Source organism: Equus asinus, chromosome 21, assembly GCF_041296235.1.
Source record: "Equus asinus isolate D_3611 breed Donkey chromosome 21, EquAss-T2T_v2, whole genome shotgun sequence".
Taxonomy (NCBI): domain Eukaryota; kingdom Metazoa; phylum Chordata; class Mammalia; order Perissodactyla; family Equidae; genus Equus; species Equus asinus.
In genome coordinates this window covers 55,620,364-55,645,820 of record NC_091810.1, presented here as the reverse complement: position 1 = coordinate 55,645,820, position 25,457 = coordinate 55,620,364, and the positions used below count along the sequence as shown (strand labels likewise).

The 25,457-nt window shown below is 46.4% G+C and overlaps 1 protein-coding gene across 7 annotated transcripts in view; it reads left to right on the top strand.

Annotated features, from left to right (window-relative positions):
• The window catches only part of TRAK1 (trafficking kinesin protein 1), a 177,734-nt gene that overhangs the window by 42,527 nt on the left and 109,750 nt on the right, over positions 1–25,457 (top strand). For 3 of the 7 annotated variants that reach the window (XM_070492967.1, XM_070492972.1, XM_070492969.1), the window contains exon 2: positions 20,202–20,498. Coding sequence is in view for 4 of the 7 variants with exons in the window: in XM_014860127.3 (XP_014715613.1) it covers positions 24,199–24,289 (91 nt within the window). In the remaining 3 variants the exon portion in view is untranslated. Of the gene's footprint in view, positions 1–20,201; positions 20,499–24,091; positions 24,290–25,457 lie in introns of those variants that run through there. The other 4 variants (XM_014860127.3, XM_070492974.1, XM_070492962.1 and 1 more) reach the window with 2 other exon arrangements.

Genomic DNA, 25,457 nt, shown 5'->3' with positions numbered 1-25,457 from the left:
GAAGATTGGCCTGAGATACTTAATATAGACATCCCAGCTATCATGTGAGAATTCCATTCTGCTCAAGTACAGATACAAGGGAATTCGGAAATGTTCACTTCTGCTTCTCTTAATGCTAAGTCATCTCACTTTTTTCCTGTCTAGTTTATGAATCAGAAGACCAACAGTATACGCCAATTTATTCATTTATGAATCAGGGGCAACAAATCCATCCATCCATCCATTTGTCTGGATTTTAACTTTTTTCAGTAGTACTTTGCTCTGGAAGTGGTCCAGGTTGCTTTGGAAGGGGACATTGAATCCAAATGATGACAGTCGTTAGCACTCCCTCTGGGGCTTGGGAGGGAACCTATGCCCTTCTAGGATGTTGCTGATACCGTCCCTCCAGAGCGCAGCTGTCTCTCAACTGCTTCTTCCCAGGGCTGTCCAGCTGTGGGAGAAGGGGTTGCTGAAATTGCAAGGGGAGTCATGGCTGAGATCCTGCTCACGTATGTGCAGCAGGAAAATCCTACAGCAGACAAGGTTTGACAGTGGGCAGGACACTTTCCTGTGGACGAAATGGAATTTTCCAAAAGCAGGAGTAGAATGCTGCCAGTTATTCATGTGGAGATCTCTTATTCTCTTAGAGGACTCTTGGTTTTATGAAGGGCAGCCCGGTTAGCAGAGATGCAAACAAAATACTTTAATGCTTTTAATTCCTTTTGGCTAAGGATAGGTTTTAAAAAAAATTTTGGAAGTATTTTTTTCTGCCAGGGCCAATTTAAGAAAAATAAAGCTTGCACTCACTTGTTAAAAAAAATTTCAGGGGCTGGCCTGGTGGTGCAGTGGTTAAGTTCGCGTGTTCTACTTTGGCGGCTGGGGGTTTGCCAGTTCGGATCCCGGGTGCGAACCTACGCACTGCTTGTCAGGCCATGCTGTGGCAGGCGTCCCACATATAAAGTAGAGGAAAGTGGACAAGGATGTTAGCTCAGGGCCAGTCTTCCTCAGCAAAAAGAGGAGGATTGGCGGCAGACGTTAGCTCAGGGCTAATCTTCCTCAAAAAAATAAAGTATAAATTTAAAAAAATTTTCAGTTAAGTTTTTAGCCTTTTCAAAAAAAATACTTGTCTCAGAGACTGTTTTTTGTTTAACCTTGCAAAAGCTACAAAACCAGCTTAAATACATTGTGATTGTATTGCCATGCCTCTGAACAAACTTTGTATTTCACACTTCTGAGGCTTGCTTATTTTGGTATGTTTTTTCCTTTTCACTGACCGTGTGCGCTACTTTCTTGTGAAATACTGGCTGTGTCATTGTTGTCTGTATGCCTTAAAACAAGATATTTCACTACTAAGAAAGAGCAAAACAGTGCCAGGTCTTTAACAAAGACTGTTCAGTCTGCTGTGGAAAATAATTTTCATCAGTGAAGGTTCCATTTCATTGCAAAACAGTGCCAGACATTCCTTTCTCTCCTGCCCAGCTAGATTTCCCTATGACCCCCTCCTGAGGAACAGTTCTTCAGGCCCTACAGGCTAGAACTAAGGTATATTTGTCTTATAGAGGGACTGTGCTGTGCACTTCTGTGTGTATCAGTCCCCGCAAGCACCTTGGGAGATGGATAACGTTATGCCTGTGTTTTAATTCTTTATTTTTTCGTCCTGAGGAAGATTGGCCCTGAGCTAACATCTGTTGCCAGTCTTCTCTTTTTTGTATGTGGGATGCCACCACAGCATGGCTTGACAAGTGGTCTGTCTGTTCATGCCTGCAAAACCTGGGCCGCTGAATCAGAGCACGTGAACTTAACCATTACACCACCATGCCAGCCTGTATCCACGTGTTATAGATGTAGAAGATAACTTCAGAAAGTTTAAGAAACTCAGCCAACGTCATGTGGGTAGTGAGTTATAAAGTGAGAATTCCAGGCCTAGTTTTCCAATCCCAAATCCAGTGTTTATTCTCCTAAACCAGGAGTCAACTCCTGTGAGCCAACTCTGTCCCACTACCTGTTGTTGTAAATAAAGTTTTATTGGGACATAGCCATACTCATTTATTTACATATTGTCCTTGGCTGTTTTCCTGCTACGATGGCAAGTTGAGTAGTTTTGACAGAGACCATACTGCCCTCAAAGCCTGAAATATTTGCCATCTTGCCCTTTACAGAAAAAGTTTGCCAACCCTTGTCCTTGACCACAGCTGAAGGAGCATTAGAGTTTTTTGTGTTATCAGACTTTTCTTCCAAGAAAGCCTTTGTGATCAAGTTCTTGCTCTTTTGAAAAGGTGTGAACCACACAGTGAAGGCAGAGCAAGCAGGTGGGGGTAACACAGCTGTGCCTGATTGTCCAAGGGGCCTGATACTGTCTGGCCATGCGGTGGGCCAGAGATTCTTGCCACACTTCTGTGGAGAGGTGGAGTCTCTGTGCTTTCCCCTTGAATCTGGACTTGTGACTTAAATTTTTATCAAGAGATTGTGGTGGAAGTTGTCACCAGACCAACATGAGTCCTCTCCTTGGCGAGTTAATCAAAGTGCACCAGAAGTAGTTGTCAGACAAAGCAGAAATTTTATTTACAGCATGCAGCAAATAAAATGAAGACCACAGGGAATAATTTCACAAAGCTATGGCTCCCTGAACAAGGAGAGTGGGTGCTTTTTATTTGGGGTAGAGATTGAATGTGCAAGAAGGAAGCCTTGTCATTCCATGTAGAGGTGGGCATGGGGTGGCACACATGTAGTTTAGATACATGCCTTCACATATATTGCATGTTGTGTCAATAGGACTTCAGCTCCTCCCAGGGTAGTGTTTGTAATATTATAACGAGGTAAAGATTACTTTTGTACACTTTTCCTTTCTTCTGTGCAGGCGTCGTTACTACAGTGTGGTTTGCACTGATCTGAGCCGGTTCAAGCTGATGGGTAGCTGTTCATTCTCATAAAAAAACAACTTTGAGGAACTATTGAATGCTGATGGCACTTGTTAAGTGGTTCTTTAAGCTACTAAGCAACAAAGAACTCTGTAAGCCTAAATAACTCTTTAAGCCGCTCTGGGCAGGTAGTTGGTGACAAAGTCTAACTTTCAAGACCGAGTCTAAAGAGATCTGCAATTTCTGCCTCATTCTTCTTTGTTTTTTCTTTTTCTCCCCAAACCACCCCCCTCCCCCCCCCCCCCCCACATAGTTGTACATTCTAGTTGTGGATCCTTCTAGTTGTGGCATGTGGGACGCCACCACAGCCTGGCCTGATGAGCGGTGCCGTGTCCGCGCCCAGGATCTGAAGCAGCAAAACCCCGGGCCGCCGAAACAGAGTGCACGAACCCAACCACTTGGCCACAGGGCCGGCCCCTGCCTCAGGCTTCTTGAACACCTCTTCTTGAGATCCAGCCACCTTATGAGAATCCCAAGTAGCCACGTGGAGACAACATGTTTCCACATGAGAGAGAGGTGCCCAGTCTTCCAGCCATCCCTGCCAAGATGCTAGACATGTGAGTGGACCCCTTTTAGATGCTTCAGTCCTTGTTACCATCTGATGCAACTTCATGAGGGACCCCAATTGAGAACAGCAGAAGCCTCAGCACTCAATTGAGCCTGTGCCACGCTACACAGTTGTGAGAGAGAGTAAATCATTGTTTTTAGCAACTATGTTTTGGGATGTTTTGTTATACAATAATAGAAAACTGAAACACCCAAAGACCAAGGTGAGATAAGACCTGGGGGAGATGCCACGTATGGCTTCTGGATTAGGTGGTAGCGACACATCCCAAAAATGTGAATTCTCTCACAGACAGCCCCATGTCAGTGTCGGAGCCCTTTCAGGTGTGAAACAAATCTTTGAACTTGCTGTCTGAGTTACCCAAATACAATTCCAAAGAACTCTAAAATATTATCAACTGGAATCTAAGAAGCTACCCTGTGGTTCTAGACTAATAAGAATAGAATGAATATCACTTTATTATGAACTTATCATGGAGAAGCAAGTGAATAATAAAAATTTTAGGCAGCTTATAGAATGTTTCCTAAAATACTGAAGTTAGAATATTTGTGCTAGCCTTCCTGGAAAGAAAAGCTTTTCTGAAAATGATTTATGAATTGATTTTACCTTAGAATATTAAGGTTATATTTTCAAAGGGTTAAATAGCTATACGTTTTTTTTTCCCCCAGTAGTTCTGTTGGGTAAAGGCTGTCCAGTTTGATATTGTTTGATTCTAATCAGAGGTCACAGACTTGTGGAAGTACAGGAATAGGTTTTAAAACAAGTGACTTTCTGCGGATCTAAATCTGTGGGGCTTGTTTGTGCTGAGCATTCCTGACCACCTAGCAATGAAGCTCTCTCACGTCAAAGCCCATGGTTTCTTAACTCTTTGAGCATCTCAGGATGAACTTTGCAGCCCAGAGAATGTCTGCCAGGATGGATTATTTGCCTGCTGGATAAAGGCCATGCTCTTTTTGTCATGGGGTACAAGGCCAGGGCCCTCTTAGTATACAATTACTTAGATTACAGTGTGAGTGGACCCCCCTGGAGCTGTGTGATGAGGCAGCCTGCATCTGCTCCTGCCTTTCCGGCTTTATCCCTTGAATCTTAAGTTCTCTCCACATCGAACCTTGCCAAGAATGTTTGCCCTGCCCTTCCAACTAAACAAGCAAAAGAACAACCCCCCCCCACCTTGTTATAAACAACACATGGTTATAAATGACACCAATATATTTACATATTGTACCCAAAATAATTTAAAAATTGGCTATACCTATGCCACTACCATCAACAAACCTGCTAAGTAAAATTCAAGATTTACTTTTCACGGTTCTTTTCGTCCTTAGAATGTATCTCATTGAGTGTGTACAAAGTATTGTGTGAAAGAGTGACTTAGATGCTTGCTTTTCTTCTTCTGAGTGCTAATGTTACTAATTTGCTCTATGATTATGTGCATTTCTTTCTGTTTATATGCAGTATCAGAGTCCCTCATCTTCATTGACTTAATTTAATCTTTATATTCAAAGTCCAAAGTGTAGATCTTACTCATAATTTTTCTTTACTGCTGCATGGTATTCCATTGTTGGGTTGAACAAACTCCTATATATAAACATTGAGGTTGCTTCCAATATTTCACTCTTATAATTCATGTCATAATGAATAACTTTGTGTGCTTTTTTAATGTTTTCCATATGTCTTGTTCAGTTTATTTGAGTGTTTTATTTTGCTGTCATATATAAAGTTTTATTTTCCATTATATCTTCTGAGTGGTTATTGTTCATGGATATGAAGGCTGTTGATTGTTGCGCTTTCGTAGCCTGCTACTTTACTTAGTTCCTTATTGTATGAGTTAGTTTTGTTATTATATCTCTTGGTTTTTCCAGATAGATGATCACATCATCAGCATTCTTATGCCACTCATTGTTTTCTTTTGTCTAATTGGATTAGCTAACATCCCCAACACGTTGTTACATAGTGTTGGAGATAGTGGGCGCCCTAACCTTGTTGACAGCCTTACTGAGAATGCTGCTAGTGTTTCTCCAAGGCATAAGATGTTGCCTTTAGGACTGTGTGGTGTGCGCATATTCATGCTGAGGCAGTATCCATCAATTCCTATTTTACGGAGTGTTTTTGTAAGGAATAGTTTGTTGAATTTTATTGAAGCTTTTTAGGATTTATGGAGATGATCATAATTTTTCTCCTTAAACCTAGTAATATGGTGGATTATATTAATGGATTTTTAGATGTTGAGCCATCCTTACATTCCTGAAATAGGTCCCATTATATACATGTGTGTGTTTAATGTGATAGTGGATCTTGTTTGCTTATGCTATATTAAGAATTTTTGGTTGATATTCATGAGTGAGATTAGTTCCTAGTTTAAATTTTTTGTGCTCTATCTGTCTGATTGGATATCAGTATTATATTTGTTTCATAAAAAGAAATCCTTTTGCTTGGGGGTGATTCAGTCCTCCCTGCCCCCAACCCGTCCAGTTCCTAGCTGATGCATTTCCTCCTTTCATTTCCTGTCTTGCTATTGCCTTTATGCATTGTGCTTATCATGGCCCACTCACCATAAGGAGATCTTGCCATCCCATTAAATTATGTGACTGAAGGCCCAGCTGTCAGTATTCACTTTGTGTGTACATGGCTGTTTTGACCGGTTCCCTAGTAACGGCCCTGTTAATTTCAGTGAGAAAGACTGATTGGGTACCTTTTTTGGGGGAAAAAAACCCCCAACAAAAAAAATGCTTCGTTCAACCCCTTGGTGGCTCTGGTCTCTGACCTCACTGTTTGTTGGGATGTTCTTGTACAGAGATTTTTGGCTTTAACCCTCAATACCACACATTCCTAATTATTTGTGCTACTTCTTGAGTAATCCTGAGGTCTGCTTTGGATTATTTACTAAAAGTAGATGATAAAAATTGAGTAATGTTTTCCCATTCTCTTTTCATCCTTTCCAGATGCCTGCATTAATACTTTGTAGAGAATTTCTTCTTTGCCATTGAGCTGGTTTAAGTCCCAAATCTGGCCTTTAATGTGGACCTAGTGACCTACTTGCTTCCTGGGAGATTATTTAGAATTAATAAAATCAGGAATAGGGCACTTTTTTACACATGTCCCTGTAGTGTGAGTTGTTAGTGGAAGGAACTTTTCTATGGGGCAACTTGCCTAGAGAATTAGGTATTCAAGGGCTTTATTTATTGCTTACGGTTAAGCACATCTTATTGAAAAGAGGAATATATGCCGCTAAGTAGCTCTGTCCAAGCTGAGATGTTTCTTCTCACTGGATCCTCCACTGAGGTCGGGATACAGTGACAGCTTCTGTTTCCATAGCTGCGGAATCTGTTTTCAAAAACACAAGGCTATGATTTCATTATGTAGTTCAGTGCACATGGAGAAGCTGATATGGAAATAGACGTGAAGCTTTAGACAAATACAATTTAAAACAAAAACTTTCTGTCCTCCTTTGACGCTTAGATCAGAATTTTTTCCCCCTCTTTCAAGCTTTCAGGTTTTGCTGGTTAATTTCAGAAGTGACCAAGGTTCTGTCCCTCAGAAAGCCCCTCCAGCATTCCCTTCTCCCTTCCTAATATGGCAGATGACTCAGTGGAAGTCCACTGTGCTTCATGGTCACCACAACTGGTTAGCCTGTCATGGAGTGCACTTAAGACAAGAGTTGGGTTGCTTATATCCAGCAGGCTTTGGCATAAAGAGTGAGTCATTTCGTTCGTTCTACACTCATTGAGCTTTTACTGTGTTCCAGGAACTAAGGACATGGCCATGAATGAAACAGGCAGAAAAGAGTCTTTATTTTAATCAGTTTCTGCCTGTACAAAAAGAAGCTTGGGATAAAAATCGTGCATGCTTGAACTTTATATACAGCCCGATTGTAGGAAAATGCCTGTTGAAATAGGGTCCCCACTTCCCTAACAGGTTAACGCTCGCTCATGGGGAGTTTTCTCAGGTACGAGCAGGGTTGTTGTTTATTGGGCATGTACTCTACGTGCTTCGAGTGCATTTTACTTAGTGTGTTACCTCATTTAATCCTTACGACAGCCTTGTATTGTTAGGTACTGTTATTACTTCCCGTTTTATAGATGAGGATGCTGAGGCTTACAGAGGTTAATTAACTTGAACTTCCCTAACATCGCACAGTGACTCATGGTGACTGTGTCTTTCTGTCCCCAAAGGGGTTGAGCTTGTGGTGGAAATGCTTTAGGAAATGCATCTGTGCCTGTGTGGCCGTGGTGAGGAAGTGTGCTCGTATCTGAGCTGTTGCAAAGTTGTGGGTGGGTCGGATTGTGCAGTGGTGCTAAAGCTCACCCAGCCATAGAGGTGAGGGCTGGGTTGTCCGGTCGAAGGACAGCCAAGGGCCAAATAAGGAGAGGTAATAGAAGACTGTTGGGTGTAGCTCTGTGGGCGGGATGCTCATGAAGATGAAATTCTACTAGAAATAGACTTTAATTATATGTGTATATTGCATTTTTATTAAAACAGAGATACCATATTCTGCACCCTGTTTTGTTACCTGCCCTCTTCCCACTTAATCTATCCTGAGCATCTTTGCTTGGCCACCATGTGTTTCTGCAGAGTGTTTGGGTATAGTGTCATGGTGAGAAGTGCAGATGTGTTATATGGATGGACCATGTTTTATTTAATTGAAATCCATGTTATTAGACATTTTCATTTTCCAGTTTTCCGTTGTTATGCAACGCTGAGAAGAGGAAAAGTAAATCTCTGTATGCAGTTACGATTTTTCCCTAGGGGATAACTGGAGCAATGGAATCTCTTTCACTGCCCATTCCTGGGTGTGAGCGATCTTATCACCAGCGCCCTGTCAGTAGCAGTGGTCAGAACTCGGGGTAAAAAAAGCTTGCCAGTTTGCAAGATAACAAGATAGCATCTCATAATTGTTTTAATTTTCATTTCTTTGATTACTGGTGACTTTTCTCCTGAAAACTATTACTGACACTATTTTTTTGCTGAGGAAGCTTAGCCCTGGGCTAACATCTTTTGCCAATCTTTTTCTTTTTGCTTGAGCAAGATTGGCCCTGAGCTAACATCTGTGCCAGTCTTCCTTTATTTTGTATGTGGGTCGCCACCACAGCATGGCCACTCACAAGTGGTGTAGGTTCATGCCTGGGATCTGAACCTGCGAATCTGGGTTGCCGAAGCAGAGCATGCCAAACTTAACCAGTAGGCCACAGGGCCAGCCCCTGATTTTTTTAAAATAATGATTCATACATGAACATTTTATTGGGGATTTTAACATTTTTCAGTGTGAAATGCCCTTCATGATTTTTTGGAATGCATTTGTCTTGAAATTGACATTATCTTAAATTTTTTTTCGTGTAGGATTGCTCTTTTCATGTCCCAACTATTTTGAGAAATTTCAGATCTACATAGTGGTAAGAGAAGAGGGTAGTGAACTAAGTTGATGTTTACCTTATGCATTTATTGGCACGTTTGCTGTGTGCTATGGTATTGAACAGGCTTGGGTTCAACACCAGCTACACCTCTAAGTTCTTGGGACTGTGGGCAGGTTACTTCCAGCCTCGGTTTACCCATTGGCAGTCTGAGGAGGGCTATGATGCAGGGCGTGCAGGCTGCTGTGAGTTTTAGGTGAGTGCTCCCTGGGGCAGTGCACCCAGGCCTGGCCAGGCACACGGTCACTGCCTAGTAACCGGGAGCCATTAGTGTTCTTTTCCTTGTTGGAGACATTGTGGTTTTTTAAAAGCCAGGCTCCTCCCAGGGAGTGAGTGCAGTAAAAGCCGGCACCTAAGGACACGTCACGTACAGAGAACCGTTCTCTCTCCCTCTTTTCCTCTCCCACCCTTGTGCCACATTCCTGGGCCTCTTTCTCACTCTGGTTATTATATTAACTTTATCCTACAGTGTGACAGCTCAGCAGCTGCCGTTCTTGGCCGAGCGAGGCTTCTGACAATTCAGGCCTGCACATTGGGAGGGTGAGCGCAGCCTCAGTGCTTGCCCTGCCCGCGGATCTCCACTTTCTTGCTCCCCAGAGACCTCAGACCCCTTCAGAGTGACAGCACATGCATTGTGGGCTGCAGGGCTTCCTAATTTAGGACATCTGGTTCTCAGGGCAAGTTTTCCTCTTCAGAGCAACAGCTTTCTAGCCTGGAGTCTCAGAGATTTCCAACAAGTCACCCTACAGGGATTTGGGATGACGTTACCACTCCCTCCACCCTCCCAGGCTTTGGGCAGCCTCCAGAATTCCTCCTGGTGTCCTGGGAATGTGGAGAGCTCTGCTGCAGTTTTGGACTTTCTGATGGGGGTAAGAAGTGGGCCAGAGAACACACAGCCGTGGGGCTGCGCTGAGAACCACCACCTGCCAGGCTGGCCTCCCTGTCCCTGGCTGGCTGGATGAAGTAGCCAAAGGCTACTCTTTGTCCTGAGCTGATCTCAGAGCACAGAGCAAGCCCATTGACCTGGCGTGCCGTGGAAGCCCCTTTGCAGAGTGACATATGGTAGTTACCATTCCCACGCTGGCTGGGAGCGCTGTCTCTTGGGGATCAACAGCCAAGTTTGGAATATCTTATCCAGCTTTTAGGGTCTCTCAGGTGACACACGTCTGCGCTGGGCCTGGGCCAGCTGCTCTCACTGAACTTGCTTTGTGCTGGAAGGTGCATGAAGGTTCCGTTACCAGTGAAAGAGGAGAGGCAGGCTGTGAGGGAGACTCTGCAGCTCAGCCCCCAGCCTGGTCCCCTTGCACAGGAGAGGGAGCTATTTATGGCGTTATAAATCTGCCGCTGCCAGCGAGCGAGATGGGGACCATTACGTAAGGCTGTCAGAGCGCCTTGCCTTTTTATTCTCTTTTCTTCCTTATTCTGGGAGACAGCGATGGGCTTACAGAAGGCAGCGTGGCTGGGCATTTCTCTTCTCTCAGTTGTGGCAGAAATATTTTTGGAAACTGGGGAATTTGGTCACATGACAGCAGTTTTCATTCATGAGACCTGATCGATGAAATGAATTTGTCCTGACTTCATGGGCGTTTACTGGGTGTGGTGTGGGGGCTCATGGGTTTGCTTCTGTCCTAAGCAAGGTTTAGATGAGTCTAAACTGGATCAGAGTCATTTTTCTCCAGTTACCCTGAGTTGTGGAAATTTCCTTTGAGTGATTCTTGATTTTTAGAAAAATTTATTTTGGAGGATTCACCTTCTTCAGAGCCAGAGATTGGTATAGCCTTAGAAATGGCATTTATTTCATGTGCGTATGTCTGTGTGCACGTGTGTGGGCATGAGAGTGTGGGAAGGTGAGAGCAAGAGAGAAAAGACACGCATGACAGGCACACCAGTGCAGCCCCCTTGCTGTGGGCAGGTCCTTCCTTAGGTCATTCTAGTAGAAACTGTAATGGCGTCTGCCTACAGTCTCCAGCCATCCTGGCCTCTCCTTTGCCACGGACCCTGAGGGGCTCTCATGGAAGTTCACAAGAGGAGGCCTTGTTAGTCATCCTTGAGACCATATGGCATCTCCTTTCCTGTGGCTTTTGGTTACCCCAGAGTGACTGTGACTTTCTGGCTGTGCCAGCCAATGTGGGTTCCTCCAAATACTCTTTCTCATTCTATGGGTGGCCACATGTGCCCTCTCCCAAGATGCTCCTTCCCTTTGCAGTGTGGTGTGGCAGTTGTTGAAATTTTTGATTAAATAAGCTTCCCACTCCAGCTTCTACCATGATCTGAGATAAAAGTTGGAGCAAGTCACTTAACCTTCCCTACCCCTGCCTTGCAAAGTGAAAATGCTTCTACCAAGCCATAGTGTGGATCTGCTTTATGGGACGAATGACATCCGCATGTAAAAGCCCGTAGTGAGCTGTGTATCGTCCTGCAGGGCCTGTACTCTTTCTCCCACCTGGCACCATTGCTGTAAATCTACAGCTCGTCTTCTCCTCGCCCTCCAGCTGTTCAACTTTTGCATGACATTTTCCACTACTTAGCCACTTGTCCAGTTATTTGAGGAGCTGGCCTACACTGATGGGAGGGCCAGAAAGGTCAAATGAGGTAGGACAGTGATGAGATGGAGAAGCGGGGGAGGAGAAGGCCTGCATGGTCACCCATCAGCTGTCTGCCAGCCCAGCATGGCCCTGGAGGTTGGACCCCATCTTTGGGCTGGCAGGGATGTGCATATTTCTTATTGTGGACTTGAGTCGTCCCAGTGGGGTCTTCACTTTGAGTTCTTTTGTGCCTGTTATGGCCAAGGGTTGTTTTGAGAGACAGTGGACAGATGTACGAGAATGGTCGGTGGTCCAGGATGACATGGAATGTTTGATTCTCCACTGGACTGTGAACACCTTTAAGCACCGTATTACTGACAACCCTTAGAGAGAGGAGCATCTTTGGAGCCATTCAAATCTAGGTTCAAACCCTGGGCAAGTTATTTAATCTCTCTGAGCCTGTTTCCTCTCCTGTAAAAAACAGATGCTGATAATACTTCATAGGTTGAGAGCCTTAAAGGAGGTCACACATGTAAATTACTAAGTCCAGCGCCAGACCTGTAGCTCATTTTACAATTACATGAGTGCTGGGGCTGTCTGCACTTTAAAATAGCACAAGTTAGTCTTATCACCTTCTAAGCGAGCAGCAGTTTGCTCAAAGAAGCTGTAAGACGGCAAGTGAAAGAATCTCCTGGGCCAGATTGCGGGGAAACCCCAGGGCTGGTCATACCTCAGTCAAGGCCCTTCATGAGCCAGTTGGCCTCAAGGAAGTGTCAAGATCTTGGAGTGCTCACCTTGATTCCAAATGTCTCTCTTCCTTTAGGACCCATCCACAGCCTGCAAGCTACCTGGCCTTCTCATATGATTATTCCTAAGATAGAAACAATGGGTTGAAAACGTGCCTCCATTGCGTGTTCAGCTGCTAAATGCTTGTAATCCCTAGGGCAAGCCTCAGACTTTGGATGCAGTTTCAGGCCTCCCATCCTAGGCCTGACAGGCCATCTGCTTTTGTTGTGTCTGCTTCTTCCAGCAACTTGACAACCAGATGGTGGTACCCACATTTTGTCGATGAGAGACATCAAGGAACCTGACCCAGGGCTGCAGTCAGTAGATCGTGGCTGACCTGGGACTTAAACCCAGGTCTGTCTGCTCTCCAGCATCTGATCTAAATCATCTAGGCCCTTGTAGGAGGCAAAATTCTAAAGTCATACCTTCAAGATTCCTGTTCCCTGGGAGGTCAAGCACTAATCTAGATACTGCTATGAAGGGACTTTGCAGGTGGAATTAAGGTTATTGATCACATCACTTTAAGGTAGGGAGATTTTCCAGGATTATCTGAGTGTAATCACACGAGCCCTTAAAAACAGAAGAGAAGGAAGAGGCGGCGAGAAAGATGCAGCAGAAGGGGAAGATAGAGAGATTCCGAGTGTGAGAAGGATTCGAATTGCCATTGCTCTGAGATGTGGGAGCCACGTGCAGAGACTGGAGAGAGGCCTCCAGGAGCTCATGGAAAGCATGAGAAGGAGCATGGGTGGCCTGTAGGAATTAAGACCGGCCATGGCTGACAGCCAGCAGGGGAATGGGGGTCTCAGTCCTGTAACCACAAGGAACTGAGTTTGGCCATTGACCTCAATGGGCTTGGGTAGAGTTCTTCCCCAGAGCTCAAGGCAGGAGCCACAGCCCTGCTGACACCCTGACTGGGGCCTGGTGAAACCCATGTCGGGTTGCTAACCTTGAGAACTGAGAGTTGATAAATGGGAGTTATTTCAAGCCACTCAATTTGTGGCAATTTGTCACAGCAGCCGTAGAAGACTGATGTAATCCTGGTGAACAATTTGTTCCTTTTTGAAAACTTTTGCTGTACTTGGACCTGTGTGTTCAGAATTACTGAACCGTCACAGTCCCCAGATGCCTCAGATTCCTCTGCCCAGAAAAAGGAACGCTTGAAAGCTCAGGCACCTGGCTGGCCACAGAGGGGTCACCAAGGACCAGCTTCTCCTAGTCACCTTTGGGCCTCCAACCTGGAACTCTGTTCTGGTTTTCTCCTGACAACCTCTGAGTCTGTCCTGGAGGAAGCTCCTCTGTTAGCCCTTGAGACATAAGTGGTTTGTGTTCACAGAGGGAAGCTCAGTCTGCACAGCATCACTCGCTCGCCTGCCAGGAGTCACCTACATGTGGGTGGGAAAGGGTTCACGCTGATAGAACGTGGGAGCTGGGGAAAGGCCAGTGAGGACGCAGAGGCCCTCCTGCAACCCCACCTGCCTGCTTTCACAGCTCCTGGCGTGGCTGAGCTGTGAGGCTGCTTGTCGATGCTCGCTCAGTCCTTCCTTGTCCAGATACGGTGTCTGAGGCCCAGAGGAGCGAAACTATCTCCTCGCTGTCACACAGCTCTTGAGTTTTAGTTTAGATTCCGAGCTGCAAAAATCCTATGCTGGAGCAGAGAAAATCTTAGGAACTTGCCCGTGTGTACTTTGTCAGCAGAGTTGAGTTCAGCACCAAAGGAATAAGCTTGAGTAGCCTGACAAGAACTCTGACAAGCTGGGGGCTTGGCTGGTTTGCTCCGGACTTGAGGAGGAGAAGAGTGAGGAAGGGGATCTGGGCCAAGGGCCCAGGCCCGAGGCGGGAGCGCTCTCCCAGCTCGCGTGCAGAGCCACCTCCGTGTGTACTTTCTCCTACTTCTTTTCCCGGCAACTCTTTTGCTGAAAAATTGACCAGGTTGCAGAATTTCTCACTCCTCTGCTAAGAAAAATCTCTCCTTCTCGCAGACTCCCCAAGCAGAATTCAATAAATGAAACAGAGCCGCTTTTATTATCTCTTAGAGCCATCCACTTTCACTTTGCTTAAGCCTCGTTTGTTTCCTCTGCCTGAAAGAAGCCTTTTGCTCCATGTGCCAGGGTTTGCTGGAGCCAGAGAGTATCCAGGGCTGCGGCTGCTTTGTTTCTGAACCCCGTGTGAAGCCTTGGAAATGCCTGCATCCATTAGATGGGGGTGGGGTGAGGGGGCAGCAGGAGACACAGCAAGCAACCACCTGCCAAGAATCTTTTTCACATTTTCACATTGGGTCCCAACACTTGTCTCAATTCAGACCTGGATGCCTCCTTTTGCTGGCTCTGTGACCTTTGGAAAGTTACTGAACCTCTCTGAACATTCTTTCCCTCCATTGTAAAATGGGGCTGGTAACAACACCCAGCTAAGGGGAGGGGTGGCAGTGGGTGGTGTAAGTTAGGGCTTCCAAAACACTTGACACAGTGTTTGCACACACTGTGAGCTCTCAGTAAGAGTAGGTATTGTTAGGATTTCACAGATGTGCACTGCCTTACAGAACACCAGTGTTCAAACTTGTGAAAATTTAGGAACATTCAAGAATCACTTCTCTTAGTACTTGAATAATTTTGAGGGAGGGTGATCCATATGATAGTTTGTAAGACTGGAGGGTTTCTTGTATGCTCAGCACTGTGGTGGGTACTTTATTTGCATCCATATCAGTAACGCGTTGAACAGTCTAAGAGGTGTGGGCACTCTTACCCCGTAGAGGAGAAAACCAAGGCCCAGAGACCTCCAGGAACTCCTCATCTCCCCAAATGATGTTGTGGGGGTGTTGGCGCCGCGTGTTGGGCAGCCTCTTCTGCAGTGGCTGCTGCCTTCTGTGAGTCTGACTGGATGCCTAGCTCTTTTTATTTCTGATCTCTGAGCTCCTTGAGATCTTTGGTCATCAGCAGAAAATGCATCATGAGTGAAAACACTGATAAACAGTTGTTCTGGGAAAATTGGTTTTGAATCATTAGGGTGTGTTTCAGAGCCCCACTCACCAGGCTGCAGCTGTCACCCCTCCCCTGCGAGCCCTGGGTCTCCCCAGAGGGCACATGCTGTGACTCCTTCAAGCTAGACACCAGGGTGAGGGACTTGCACGCTAGCCTATGAGTGGTCTGTAAATGAGGCTTCCTGATTCCTGTGGGTCACCTTACATGACTTCCACCAGGAAGTCAGGTTTGGCGTGTCTAGGTCTGCATTGGAAAGGCTGAGGTGAGGGTGAATCGTGGGGAGCCCATGGGGCATGGACTGCATCCCTGGAACGCGTCAGGAGTGCTTCCAGAGGTTTCCCTTTGCTTTCTGTTAGTCCTCAAGGTTAGCAGTGTGTCCTTTGGGAGCTGAGACCCTTTGGTTCCTCTGTGGGTCGTGGAACCACAGCTTCACAGTTTCAGAAGGTCCTCAGAGTCATTTGGACTAAACCCCTTGTTTCATTCATTACTGTTTATTCTGCAAATATTTACTTAGGGCCTAACAGGTACCAGAACCAGCCCATGATTCCAAGGAGCTCACAGCTCGTGGGAGAGATGAGTCCTGGACAAGTGATGATGAAGGCCTGGAAGTCATGTCAATTACAGAGAGGCTTTTCCCAAAATGCACTCTGTGAAATAAATGCCATGTGCTTAAGTGACATGTGGAGCAAGGCTTCCTAGTGAAATATGTTTCGAAATGCTGCCATATGAATATTATGGTAGAACCACAAAACGTGCCTGATTCTGAGACTCTGAAATTATGACGTCAGTGATAATGCTTACTTTGGGAACCACTTATGTACCTGGCATGGCGGTAAGGGCCCTACATGGATTGTCTCATTTTATAGAATTTAGTGGTTTGGGCGTGCTCTAATTTATAACTGTTTTTCTGTTGATAGAAATTTAGGCTGCTTCCCACTTGATTTTAATGCACTGAAGATTGGTCTTTTCATTTCCAGAGGGGCCTCTGGGTACAATGGAATGTTCGTCAGCCTTAAAAAGGAATGAAGTTCTGACACATGCTACAACATGGAGGAACCTTGAGGACACTATGCTAGGTGAAATAAGCCAGTCACAAAAAGACAAATACAGTATGATTCCGTTCATAGGAGGCACTTAGAGTAGTGAATTCATAGAAACAGACAGCGGACTGGTGGTTGCCAGTGGTTGGCAGGAGGGGAGAATGGGGAGTTGTTTAATGGGGACAAAGTTTCAGTTCTGCAAGATAAAAAGAATTCTGGAGATTGCTTGCACAACAATGTGATGTACTTACCACTACTTAAAAATTAAGATGGTAGATTTTATGTGTTTTTTACCACAATAAAAAAAAAAGGAAAAAGAATACTACTTTGACAAAAAAAATTCATAAGGTGAGAATTAAAATTCACAAATCATGGGGTGTGATGTACCTCAAGTGTGGCATGCGTATGAGTGCATGCACCTGGGTACTTAATTATTTTCACTGGGCTTTGAGATGAGAAAGTAAATTGAGGTAGTTCTGTTCTACTTGAAAAAAAAAGAGGGGCCTCGAGCTTTTGAAGGCTTTGCCAGTTGCTGTGCATAGAAAATGTACTTTGGACTTCAAACTGGTTGCCTGCGTTCCCTTTTGAGGCTTGAGTGAGCATTTGCTGATGTCTCCCGAATTTGGATCTTTAGAAAGTGCTGATACTTACTTGAACTATTTGTTTCATAGCAGTATGTTTCTGGGTTGAGTGTCTGACAACCATAAATTGAGGCAGAGGTAGCCGGAGGAGGGCCAGGAGCGATTCAGGGCTAGCAATCAGGATTTAGGCCAACTTCCTTATCTTCATCTCAGATGATGAAAGCGAAAGTTGTATCATCCATGGCTGAAGTCCTCTTCAAGAAATCTTTATGTTTTAGACCCTTTGTTTTTTTAAAAAAAAACTCATTGATTTGAATGGAATGTTCTTAGTTTTCAGTAGAACAAGAGCATTTTGTAAAGGGAGAAAGTATTTCAAACTTCTGTGTAAGGATCCTATAGAATGTGTCTAAGCTTTGAGTGAGGGGGGTCAATCTTTTGAAGTCTGCATTCATTATCTGCCGTCTCTCTGTCTAGGGACTCTTTCTATGTTGATGCACTCATACCTGCTCTGAAACTTGCTTTTCACAGCTGCGTAGTTGATGTCTCTGTGGCTGCGCTGTAATTGACACGATCGTCTCTGTTGCATGTTAGGTGGGAAAGGGCTCTTAGCATGTAAGTGTCCTATATGACCTTGGCCCATGCATACTCGGGCACAAGAGCCACATACGTTTTGCCAGGCTGTATTTCCAAATTTATATCCCCTGCCCCTCATAATGCATAAGACTAAGTTTCCTAAAACTCTTGCCAAATTGAACATTGTTATAATCTTTACATCTTTGTCAGTCTGATAAATCTTTTGGGTCACTGTTAAGGTTCTCTATATCCTTTGCCCATTTTTCTTTTGGGCTGTTTGCCTCAGGGTTGTGACTCATGTGCATTATGTAGACAGTATTAATCTCACTGCCCCTTTTACTTTAGCACGTCTTCCTCACCTTTGACTTCTTTATGTTGATCTGTTCACTAGTGATCTATTTATCTGTGGGGTGTGGTCAGCAGACCGGGAACTCCTCGGGACTATTGGAGGTCTTTACTGTTTTTAAGTATCTGACAGTGTCTTTCTGTTGTTTTTGTATGTAACAATAGCTTAATTGGTTCACTTCTGGGGGTCTTCTGGTCCACCCCCTCGGGCTTCTCTTGCCCAGGATGGTTTTGGAGTTCTGCTGGGAAGTCTAGACTTTTTCTTTTCTTTTTTTTTTTTTGAGAAAGATTAGCCCTGAGCTAACTACTGCCAATCCTCCTCTTTCTGCTGACGAAGACTGGCCCTGAGCTAACATCCGTGCCCATCTTCCTCTACTTTATATGTGGGACGCCTGCCACAGCATGGCTTTTGCTAATCGGTGCCATGTCTGCACCCAGGATCCGAACTGGCGAACCCCAGGCCACCGAGAAGCAGAACACGTAAACTTAACCGCTGCGCCACTGGGCCAGCCCCTAGACTTTTTCTTACAGGCGGCTTATCCATTTGTCTGTATTTTCTGTATTTGAATCACTGGCTAGATGCCACAGTCCACTTTTATCTCTGGTTACCTTTCACTTTTCACCAGGAATATATAGTCTCCTTGATCCCCTTCCCATTTTTATACTTATTTCCCCATTTTTATGAGAGCAGGAAGTTTGTCACCTACCTAGGCTGAGTTCATTTATAATAGGTACTCTTGGTATATTTTGGTAAATAAGCTCTTGTTGAGGGAAAATGTCACAGACCCCAGGCTGTAGTTTTCTTTTAGAACTGTACCATGTGGCTGAAATATCTACTAACTTTCCTTTTTTTTTTTGAGGAAGATTAACCCTGAGCTAACATCTGCTGCCAATTGTCCTTTTTTTTTTTTTTGGCTCAAGAAGATTGGCCCTGAGCTAATATCCATGCCCATCTTCCTCTACTTTATATGTGGGATGCCTGCCACAGCATGGCTTGACAAGCAGTGCATACATCCATACCTGGGATCCAAACTGGTGAACCCTGGGCCACCAAAGCAGAATGTGCAAACTTAACTGCTGTGCCACCAGGCTGGCCCCTTTTTTTCTTTCTTTTTAGATGAACTGTAATGCATCATTTTCTAGAGCAGTAGTTCTCAAACTTTCTTGGTTCCAGGACCCCTTAAAATTATTGAGGACCCCAAAGAGCTTTTGTTTATATGGGTTATATTGATTCATATGTGTTGTATGAGAAATCAAAACCGAAATTTTAAATCTCAAGGATACAGAAGTATGCATTCCATTAATTAGCCTTCAAGCAAGGGCATCCTCACACCTCTCGTGGTCTCTAGAACACTCTATTTTACATCCGTGAGGGAATGAGAGTGAAAGTAGCTCAGAAAATCGTTTGACCTTGTGGACCCTTTAAACTGGTCTCGGGGAACCCCATGGGTTCTCATGCCACACTTTGAGAACTGTTGTGCTAAAGAATGTTTCTCAGGCTTCCTGCCTTGTTTATTGAGCTCATGTTTGACGTTTTTGCCAGGTGTGTGCGTTCATGTGTACGTGCATACACATTTGGTGTGTGTGGAGGTGGGCTGCGGGGAGAGGGGCCATTGCTGAATTAAGGGCTAACTTCTAAGGCAGTAGTGCCCTCCTGAAATGTGTGGAGTCCCCTGCCTGTAGGTTGGCTGTTGCTGGAGCCAAGTGGAGTCCTCAGCAGCCTCTGTCCTGCACCACCCCTTTTCCAGCAGTTAGTTATCTTTTAGTCACAGGCAGATTTTAAATGGGGGGTGTGAATTACTGGGTTAGGCTGATGTTGCTGGCGTGGCTCCTGGAGAGAGCTTGACCTGCTGGGCCTGAGGGTCTTAACCTCTTGTCCTTGGTTCCCCCTGTGAATGGGCTGATTTTCTTGAAATTGCATGTGTGTTTTTGGAATTAGATCTGTAGTTTCATCATATTCTAAAAGGAATCCCTTATTAGGGACATGCGTTAAAGCTCCTGAAGAGTTGAGAATGTATCATGGTTGAAAGAGGTTGAGAGAAACGTCACATCTTACCTAATTCAATATGCAAACAAAAGTGTCTGTAAATCCTGTAGAAATAGATCGATGTGTCTTCCGCAGAATGCACATGCACAGCTCTTCTCCCACGGTGGCGCTGCCAGGTGTCCTGCATGTCCTTATTTCAGGGTAGATGTCATCATTTTAGCTGTGGTCCAGTTTATTTGCTTAGAGCTACTTCAAGACAGGTTTCAGTTAGTAAATAAAGCGATATGCTCCATACGTTGGTCATATTGATACCTGATTAGTTGAATGGAACTTCATTGCAATTCTTTTATTGACACTGAGGAATTTGATGGGAAATGCCTTGGCTTGAAGGAAATGCTTTTCAGAATTTGTAATCTGAACCCTCATCATCTTGGAAGAGGCTCTTATTTTCTAAAGATGTTGTCCTGTGTATTCAGAGACTCTAAGTAACTGTGCTCCTCTCTCCGCGTTGCCCTGTAGATTTTATGTAAGGAGCGCCTGCTGGTGTGCCAGACCTACCAGGGGCCATCCACCCAACTGTCCCAGACTCCTGCAGCAGGACCCCCGATGGCAGTGAGCACCTCCCCGTGAAACCTGCCAAGCTGGACGCCACAGTTCTGCACGACGACACTTTGGCCAACTCCGTGCCCCCTTCGGAGGGATGCAGCCATGCAGTCCTAGCCTGCGGCCCGGGCATCCCTGAGGAGCACTATGTAAGCGAGGCTGTGGAAGATGCTCCCAGCTGCAGAGGGTACCGGGATGCCTGCACCATCACCGGTAAGGGGCCTTTCCCTGCCAGGGAGGGAGGGAGGGCAGGAGAGAGGCCTCAGTCAGTGAGGACTGGGGAGGGGTGTGGCCACAGGAGTGGATCTGGGGAGGTAGGTGGGGAATGGGGAGGGACCACCAGAGTACAGAGTCTGAGCTTTGGGATTGTAAGACCTGCCCCCTAGAGCTGGCTCTGCCGGTGAATGATTCTGCGGCTTGTGTCAGTCACTGAGCTGCCTGAGATGAAGACAGCGCCTCATAGAATTGTCCTGAAGGTTGAAGATGGGAATGTTGAACCCCGAGCAGCATGCGTGGCCCATGGCGATGCTCAGTGTGGTCTGGCCCCTTCCCTCTCTCTGAGGCTTGGTTTCTTCAGACCTAAGATAGGTGTCATGGAAATAACACACTGTGGTGTTGTGGGGTGCAAAAATGGGGAGGTACATGTAGTTCCCTTTGTGCACTGTCAAGATTTGCACAGATGTCGGTTCTTACAGGTGCCTGTGTCAGTCACACCTTCCCAGGGTAGTCCCCTCCCCGTCCACCGGCAGCATCTGCTGTTCAGCACAGTGTCCTGAAGCTCTTGCTCGTTTTCTTTTCCCCAGGGGAACACTGGGACAAGTGCTGGAGGCCAGCACAGGAGAGGGCTCTGAGTGGAAAGGGTGTGGTGTGGTGTGGTGTGCAGAACAGCATGGGGAGCAGAGTTATCGTTAAACCAGTTGCAGGTCTATCGAAGTTTGCTCTGTTGCTTATTTTTATCTGCAGTGTTTACTTTTGTCCTCTTGTTTGAAAGAATGCCCAGTGACAGTTTAGTACATGCAAATTGGCCTCCAGTAGCTTTTCATTGTTCTATCTCACCAGGTAAGCGTTGAGGACTCGTGTGTGTCTGGAGTTTCCTGAGGACAGAGGGGCGCAGAGATGGCCCGGGATCCCAGCCTGGGTGCCTTGCCTTGTGCTGAGCTCCCATCCCCACGAGTGGCCCTCCCTCCACTGGTGCAGTGAATCCCACCCCTGCTTGCCTGCTCCCTGCGGGATGTGGTTCTAGCATCTCTCGGCTCTCTACTATGTCATCCGTTTCCCTTACTCGTGGATCTTTCTCTTTAGCACAAAAACATGCTATGATCTCTCCCTTCTTAAAAAGAATCCTTCTTAGCCCTCCTTTGCCCACAGCCACTGCCCTGTGACTCTGTTGCATGTTTGCTGACTCCAGTTTCTCTTCTCCTGTTTTCTTCTGCATCCACTGCATGCAGGTTTGTGACCTCCCTGTTCCCCCAGCACGAGTGGCCTTGTTCAGTCCAGGGATTCATCCTCAGCCTTCGTCTTCTTGCCATGTCAGCAGGAGTTGACACTGTCATCCACCCACGTCTCCTGGAAATATGGTCCTCCCTTGGCTTCGGGTCCTGACTCTCCTGGTCCTCCTACCTTGCTGGCTGTGCCTCCTCTTCTCCCCAGCCTGGGACATTGGGGGGCCCGGGGCTCAGCCCTCCAGCCCCTCGCTCTCCCATGTACACTCACACCCTAAGTGATTTCACCCAGTCTGCAGGATGTAAAATCTCCAATTCCTCAGACTGGACTTTTCCCCTGAAGGCCAGATGTGTCAGTCTAACTCCAAATAAAACGTTTTCACTTGGTTTCCCAACAGGCAGCTCAAATGTACGTGGCCAAAGATGAGCTCCTGGTTTCCACCTCCACCTGGTTTCCTTGTGGTCGTCCCTGTCTTTGTAAATGGCACTTCTATCCTTCCAGGTGCCCAGGCCAAGAACCTGGGAGCATCCTCTGTATTTCTTTCATATCCCAGTTTGCTGGGAAGTCTGTTGGCTCCTTCTTCAGAGTCTGTCCAGAATTGACTCTCTCGCTGACTCTGCAGCAGCTACTCTGCTCTAAGCCATCTTCATCGCGTGCCCGGATTACGGCGGAGGCCTCCTGCTTCACCGCTTGCCTCTGTGCAATCCATTCTCCGCCCAGCTATGAGAGTCGCTTTTTAAATACAAGGTCAGATGATTTAACTCTTCTGCCCCAAACCTCCAGTGGGCTCCCATCTGACTGTGGCCTGTGAGGGTCTAAGTGAGGGGACTTCCCCTGTCCCTCTGACCTGTCCCTCTCTGCCTGCTCCTCTCCAGGCACGCTGGCCTCCTTGCTAATCCTTGGACACACCGGGAATGTCCCACCTCAAGACCCTTGTTCTTGCTGCTGCCTGCATGGATCTCCTTAGCCCCAGGTGTCCTTGTGATTCTCTCTTCACTTTCTCCAAATGACATTTCATTAGAGGCCTTCTGTGATGCCCTAATAAAGAGTGAGCCATCTCTGCCTTTCCCCATCTCCCTTTCCCACTTTACCTTCCTCCCCAGACTTAGCCATGAGATACTGTGTGTTTGTATTTTGTCTGCCAAACTTGCTGTAGAATATAAACTCCCCCAGGGCCAGGACTGTGTGCACCCCTGAATCCCAGGAGCTGAAATAGCATTGCATGTGGCTAGTGCTTAGTAAACGTTTGCTGGGTGAACAAATTGTGTTATTTAATTATTACCGCATCCCTCTGAAGTGGGTACTGTTACCCCTTTTGTACAGGTAAAGAGACTAAATCACAAAAGGTTCCACATCTTGCCTATGATCCCTGAGCTCCGAGGGGCGAGACTTGCCTCCAGGTCATGACCCCAGGGCACGTGTTCTCTGCCACCTAGGAATACAGTCCAGTGCGTTAGACAGATGAACCAGTGGAAATTGGCGGCACCCATGGTTAGCTCAGTGATGAGCACTCATACACAAGAGAGCACCAAGCTAGGTGCCTGGCCTAGCCTTGGAGGGGAAAGGACAAGGGAGGACCAGGAGGGCTTCGTGGAGGAGGCAGTGTCCCAACTGCGTCTACATTTGTCCAAACATGTGAACTAACCCCTGGGATTCTAGTGGCGTCTGTGCCAATGAAGTCCAGGAAATATCCAAGCTATTAAAGCAGTTTCACTTTCTCTGAATGTGACAACCGAGGGCAAAGAAATGGCAGAATGCACTGCTGACACTTCAAACCCCACAGGGCGTGGCAACCGGAGGTTCTTTGCTAGAACATCTTTAGCCAGCGCCGTTGGATAGCTGAGCTCAGTGCCATCACGTTTGGCAGTGGCTTGGTTAACAGTAGGGTAAACACGGGCAGTGTGACGTGTGTCGGGTGCTGGGCAGCCAGACGGTGCAGAACGTGCTCAGGTTAAAGTCTCATTAGGGGGTCACTGAGGGGAAGACAGGATGGAAACCATTCTCGGAGAGACCTGGAGAATGCGTATGTGGACTCCAAGGGCTCTGCCTAGTGCTGCCCCGGGGGACCATTTGGCATCTGGCCTCTGATAGAAACACTCCGCCCCCAGCTCCCACTGAGCACTGGGGTGAACAGCAGACTTTGTTCCTCTTTAGTTTTTAGGCAAAGCCGAATGCCAGTCACAAAGCCTGCTCCCCCCACCCCCAACCTAGGGATATCACATTTTAGGTGCGTCATTTTCTGTTTGGGGTGGTTTAACAAGATGAGCCGATAGGGTGCCCAGGCGGCCTGGAGTTACGTAACCCATTGTGCGTCCAGGGCAGCTCACAATCTTAGGATTTGCCCCAACAAGCAAGCTCAGAAAACTGCTGAGGAAGGCGCAGGAAGGTGGTTGTGCGAGGTCCTGCCCGGCTGGGCTCTCATGGAGAATCGCTTTTCTCCCTGCGTTGCCTTTGGAGTTGGTTTCTGCACATGGCATTGGTATTTCCATTCAGGCCGCCCATCGGGGCCCAGCCTCTGCCAGGACCCTGCCAAGGCAGGCTCGTTCGGACAAACTCGCGTGGTGAGTGTGTCTGCCGGGTGTTTGTTCTTTGTGATGTGGCTGGAAACGAGAAAAGACCAGGAGAAGTAGTTTCTCTCCTGCTTGGCAGGTTGTCCTTGGACATGTCATCGGGAAATTGCAATATTGAATCATTGACAGGCAGAATGGAGGGACCCTAGAGACAGCCTGGCCCTCGTCCCCTCATCCAGGATCAGAGGAGGCAAGTAACCTGTGGGGCCATGAGCAGTGGGTCTGAATTGGGACCCGGCCTGCCAGACTTCCACCACCTTTCCCTTCCCAATTCTTCGCAATGCCTAACCATGGCCTCTAAGGCCCCCTGTGGCATCTCCGACGCTGTGATTTTCCTTGTCTTGTGTCTTGATCCTGGTTTCGTAGAGACTCACCTGGTTTCTGGGTCAGCAAAGAATTTTTCAAAAGGTGAAGTGCCGAGTACGTTAATGTCTCCCTCCTTCCCTCTTTTCCAGCCTCACTTTCTTTTTTTTTCTCTTTATTAGATGTGCTTGTCTCTCTGCCTCTGATCCACACCCTGGTGATGGAGAGCTTGCTAATCAGTTCTGCTCTGGCTTGTCTCCCTTGCTATGGGGCTGACGTTTCTCCTCACTTCCTCTAAGCTGATCAGGGTCTGATGGTTGATGACCCGTCTGGTTTCTGTCCTGTTGATACGCTGTTACTCAAGAGCTGTCTAGGCCCAAACCTAGTGAATTCCTGAGAGCTATGAGCTCCTCTTGTCCCATTCCAGTCACTTGTAGGTTTTAGGACATGTGAGACTTTGGATGAGAGAAGATTATGGAGATGCTGTGAATGTGTGTGTTTGCTCAAATTATTAAGGACTTCAAGGCTTATCCAATAATTGTGCTCAAGATTGGTGGTTACCAGAGGGGAAGGGACTGGGAGGAGGGTGAAAGGGCTAAAGGGGCACATATGTATGGCGACAAATGGAAACTAGACTGTTGGTGGTGAACACAATGCAGTGTATACAGAAGATGAAGTATAATGATGTACACCTGAAATTTACACAATGTTATAAACCAATGTGACCTTGATAAAATCTTTTTAAAAGTTCTGTTCAACTAGTGTCTATTCAAGGCCAGCTTTTTGCTGGGGTCCATCAATGAGAACTGGTCTTGCCCTCAGAGCCTTGGAGGTGGGCAGAGGTATAAATGACCGG